We start from the raw sequence: 5,397 nt of genomic DNA, 5'->3' as shown, positions 1-5,397 counted from the left end.
ACTGTGGTGTGGGAGCTGGCCTCTATTTGGAGCCGCTCAACATATACAAATCAATTCGACTTCCTGACTATGCAGTGTGCTCCACACAGAACTATTAGCAATCAGAGAAGGAAGAAAATCGAAATGTACAGGACATTTCGGACCGTACAATGTGTAAATAAAATTTGACCCATTTAAATGATGTTGTTTATTGAGTATTGCCTGTTTGTACAAATAAAACTTAAAAAAACAAATTTTCATTGCGTTTTTATCTTATTATAGGTAATTATTTTTTAATATTTTTATTTTTATTTTTTATTTTTTTTTAATATTTTTACTTTTTTTCAGTGACTAAATAAATTTAATAAGCTTCACCTACAGGTTTAATGGTCAACTCATGCACTTGCACATGCGGCGGAGTACCAAGAGCATACACAATACCAGCCGATATGTCCTCTGGACGCAACATGCAATCACTTTGGAATGACTCTGGTACAATTTCAGTATCCACGAATCCTGGGCTCACACTCTGTTAAAAGATAATTTTACGAAAATATGGATTTAGTTCCCAATACGGCACTTTTATAGTTTTTAAAACTTACAGAGATCTTTATTTTGGTTTTGTAACCACGGAATTCCTGTCGTAATACTTCATTAATTGCCGTAATGGCATATTTGCTCGGTCCATATATATTGAAATTGGGCACCTCGTCAACTGGATGCTGCAGCACATTATGCCCGGTGAGGCTATTGATCAAGATCACATGACCGTCGAAATTACGCGCTCTCATCGATTTAAATGCACGCTGTGTACAATGTACCACGCCCACAATATTTGTTTGTAGTACTTGATTGATTGCGCTAAGCTCCTGTGTGAGCAAGGATCCTTGTATTAGTACGCCTGCGTTATTTACTAGAATATCCACACCGCCAAGTGTTTGCTCAATCCAATCGAAGGTATCGTTGACATCTTTTTCCACAGTTACATCACATTTTCGCGCATAGAAGCGTAATTGCTGGTCCTGTGGTAATGAGTTACGTATGGCATCCAAGCGATCCAGGCGACGCGCCAATGCGACTACAATGACTCCTTCACGCACAAGATCTTTTACGACGGCTGTGCCAATGCCCGAGCTGGCGCCGGTTACTACAGCAATACGTTTGTGCCAACGCTCCATTTGAACTTTTCGCGAATAAAAGCTGACTGAGAGACTGATGAGGCGTGCGTTCTATTTATTTGGTTTAGCGTGTGTCGAATTTTTGCGTGCAAACATTGAGGAAACAATAACCTAGATCACAATCACTCATTTTTTGGCAAACGGTCATATAGATGCGGACGGTCGGAGAGAAGAGGTAAAGCAAATTATCTTGATGAGTTGTAGAGGCGAGAGGCGAGTTGTTGCGCGAGCGCCGCGTCAATTTGTCTTCACTCAAACACTGAGCACACGTACGGCAAACAAAAATTCGTGTGTACATATATTCATACATGCTTTTGGATATAGGCACAGCGGTAACATATATAAGTACAAGCATAAATTTATTCTTTATCGAATTTGGCAAATGGCAACGACGATAGCGATGGAGTTTTGCCCCTCCGAAGCAAGATTGTGACAGCACAAAAAAAAGAATCAACCTCATCGCCAAGGCAGCTCTCAGATTAAGAGAAATCGGTCTACTCAGAACGAACCAGAGAGGACACTCTTCAATTTTAGAAAAATTCCCCTATATATATATATATATATATATATATATAATTGGCGCGTTCATCGATTTTGGGGCTTGGCCGAGCTCCTCCTCCTAATTGTGGCGAGCGTCTTGATTTTGTTCAACAAATGAAGGAACCTACAGTTTCTCCGAATGGCAGATATTTTTTATGAGGAGCTTTTTCATGAAGTCTTCATATACTCGGACAGCCGGACAGCTATAAAAGCGCTAGAATCTACAACGCACTCGTCAAACAGTCTTAGAATGTTTTTAAACTTTTAAATGACATATCTAAATATCACAAAGTACACCTTATTTGGGTGACAGGCCACAGGAATATAGCAGGGAACTGTAAGGCAGATGAACTTGCTCGAACCGGGTACAACGCTTGAACTTCAAAACAAGGGGATAAGACGCGGTTACCATGCCTATATCCACTTGTAAGCTACTTATAAAGGGTGATTTTTTAAGAGCTATGCGAAAGCGTTTGAAAAAAAACACACGTAAAATTCGGAAAAATGCATGCAATTTTTATTTAAATCGATAGTACAGTCGATATAATTTAATGTTTAAAGATTATTTCATGCAAATGTTGACCGCGACTGCGCTTCAAATGGTCCATCCGCTTAGTCCAATTTTGGCATACTCTTTCCAAATAGACATGAGGTTTAACATAGCCCCACAAAAAATAATCTAAAGGCGTTATATCGCACGATCTGGGTGGCCAATTGACAGGTCCCGAACGTGAAAAAAAAAGTTCACCGAACTCGCCTCTCAACAAGTCCTTTGTTACGCGTGCTGTGTGGCATGTGACACCGTCTTGCTGAAACCACATGTCATGCAAGTCAAGTCATTTCACGGTAGCGCTCACCATTCCCAGTTATGTTACGATTCGCAGCATCTTTGAAGAAGTACGGTCCAATGATACCTCCCGCCCATAAACCGCACCAAACTGTGACCTTTTCTGGATACATTGGTAGCTCTTGCGATTCTTCTGGCTGATCTTCACTCCAAAATCGACAATTCTGCTTATTTACGTACCCATTGATCCAAAAATGAGCTTCGTCGCTGAACACAATTTTTCGGTAAAAAAGTGGATCTTCGGCCAACACTTCAAGAGCCCTTTCACCAAAAATTCTGCGTTCCGGTAGGTCGTTCGGCTTCAATTCTTGCACCAGCTGTATTTTGAAAGGATTCACACCTAAATCCTTTCGCAAAATTTTCCACGTTTTTGAGTAACAGAGGCCCAATTGCTGCGAACGCCGACGAATCGATAATTGATGGTCATCATTAACACTGGCCGATACAGCTGTGATACTTTCCTTAGTTCACACTCTACGTAAACGTGTTGGTGGTTTGATGTCCAATAATGTAAATTTGGTTCTAAATTTAGTCACAATAGCTCGCATAGCCGCTTCAGTGGGTCGATTAAACTGACCATAAAATGGAAGAAGCGCGCGATAAACTTTCTTAACAGAACACGCATTTTTATAATAAAATTCAATGATTTGCAAGCGTTGTTCGTTTGTAAGATGATTCATGGTTAAATTATAGACCAAACTAAAGATGTTTGACAGTGAAAAAAAAAACACGAAACGTGCGTCAGCTGCTTAAACCAACTGTTTAAAAAGATAATAGCTAAAAAATCACCCGGCGGATAGGGAAACCATGCAGAAGGTAAATACAAGTTGGCAAAACCTCGCAACGTGCGAACTAAGCAGCTAGACATAACCGAAATGGAACTGCGGTCGATCAAAAAGCTTTTTAAAATTTAACAGGGAAGTTATAAGAAACATGATAGGGATATTAACTGGTCATTGTCTAATAGGCAGCCAAGGTTAGAACTCCAGTAATTCGATTTCTGTAGAAACTGTTTTAATACAGAAGAAGAGACACCTTTTATGTGAGTCTGAAAGCTTAGCTATAAGGACCCAGCTACCCCACCTACCTACCTGCCTAAGTGCGTTAGGCATTTTAAAAAAGCTTCTTCATATCTCCATCTAATAAAATATTTTCTGTTATAGATGTGCCGTCGTGTATTGCAGCGTACTAGTCCACTAGTCCATATTTTTAGCAAAATCTACCCTCCTATATTTGACCACTTTTTATAAGCAACCGTAGCTTTGTGCGTCGTTTACTGTTTGCGTATAGGTGCAAAGATCCCATTGCTCGTCTTTACAACTCGTCGCGATAATTTGCCTTTCATCTCAGCTCCTCCTCCTTTTCATACTTCGTACCTCCAAAAATAAGCGGCAAAACATATTTGAATGGAAATCCGGTACCGGCTTTAATGGCACCATCTGCTGCCTACGTGCCTCGGCATGGGCCTCTCTACTGCTTGAAGTGATAAGACCTTCCATGTAATTCCGAAACAATTTAACAGTGAAAGTATAGAAATCATAATCTGCACTATTTTTAGCCAATTTTTGGCTAACATTTCTTCATTTACTGTGTTTTCATGTGGCTGACACGTGAGAAAATCGATGCTTGTTGATATGAAAGTACTTCAAAGCTTGTTTTTATTTATTTATTGAATAGATTTATAATCTGGAAAATATAGGTTTCTTACAGACTATTTTGATAAAACTATGACAAGAATTGAAGTCTAGTTTCTGATAAATAGAAATTTAAGATTGTACAACTTGCGATCAATAATAATAACGAATTTCTGAGTTTTCTTCTGTTTGTATTGTAGCCAAATGGGTTGGTGCGTGGCTACCATTCGAGGGTACGCAGGTTCGAATCTCCGTGCATGAAACACCAAATGACAGAAGAAAAATTGTCTAATAGCAGTCGCCAATCGGCAGGCAATAACAAACCTCCGAGTGGATTTCTTCCATGAAAAAGTCATTTCGGAGTCGGCTTAAAACGGTAGGCTCCCCTAAATTTGTGGAGCAACAACAAGATGCACGCCACAAGTAGGTGAAGGAGCTCGGCCAAACACCTAATAGAAGCGCACCAATTATAATTTTTTTTTCATTGTTGCCAGCGTAGTGTTTTGGGCCCCTTACTCTTTGATATTTGCTTTGTGAATGCTCGACATATTCAAATTATCAACAACGGACAACTTCGAAATCTATACTACTATTCGCTGTCCGTCCGATTCGATTACTCTCCAAACTGATATTACCAAAGTTACAGTGTGGCGTAAAAAAATTCACTCACATCTCATTCGATACAGATTTTTTTGACACTGTTTTGTATTTTACGTTGAGATATGAAAGAACAAACAAAATAAATAAAATATTTGCATTTCTGTTTTTCCATTTTCGCAAAATTTCGTTCACATTTCTTCACTTACTTCTCTATTGTCAAGTATCGTCTCTTTACTTTGAATGAGAGATCTCTGACCTGGGTGTTATTTTCAATTCAAAGTTTATATTCCACAAAGTAGTTTTCATTCGCCGGTTTAGCTCAGAGTTTAGTGATCTGTGTACCCCGAAGCTCATGCATACGACCATCCAAAGTGAAATATGCGGTCTTCACTTTGATTGCCACATTGAAAGACTTGAGTGTATGCAAATGGTATTTGTTCGCTTCGCCCTCCTATCTCTGCATTTTGTGTACCCAGTCCCATCGCATAGTGCCAGATGTAAGCCTATCAACTTGAAATCATAAAATTGCAGGAGAACTTTTCTCTACCTCTCATTTGTCTTTGTTATTATTAATGGGATATTTCATATACACTTTCTTCTAGAATGCATTAATTTTCAC

General features: G+C 39.2%; 1 protein-coding gene across 1 annotated transcript; it reads right to left on the bottom strand.

The window, feature by feature from the left end:
• Positions 1 to 249: 249 nt before the first annotated feature.
• On the bottom strand, positions 250 to 1,242 carry LOC128856490 (farnesol dehydrogenase-like). Its single transcript, XM_054091793.1, has 2 exons — positions 582 to 1,242; positions 250 to 508 (listed from the first exon to the last, which is right to left on the bottom strand). The coding sequence occupies exons 1-2, from the start codon at positions 1,155 to 1,157 to the stop codon at positions 341 to 343; spliced, it is 744 nt and encodes a 247-aa protein (XP_053947768.1). The 5' UTR covers positions 1,158 to 1,242; the 3' UTR covers positions 250 to 340.
• Between the last annotated feature and the right edge of the window lie 4,155 nt (positions 1,243 to 5,397).

This window comes from Anastrepha ludens, chromosome 3, assembly GCF_028408465.1.
Source record: "Anastrepha ludens isolate Willacy chromosome 3, idAnaLude1.1, whole genome shotgun sequence".
NCBI classification, from domain to species: domain Eukaryota; kingdom Metazoa; phylum Arthropoda; class Insecta; order Diptera; family Tephritidae; genus Anastrepha; species Anastrepha ludens.
This window is presented reverse-complemented; position numbering and strand designations above follow the sequence as displayed.

Coding starts and splice junctions, on each gene's coding strand:
- LOC128856490 (XM_054091793.1), bottom strand. CDS start 1,157: ATGGAGCGTTGGCACAAACGTATTGCTGTAGTAACCGGCGCCAGCTCG. Junction 509..581: donor AAACCAAAATAAAGATCTCT/GTAAGTTTTAAA, acceptor ATCTTTTAACAG/AGTGTGAGCCCAGGATTCGT.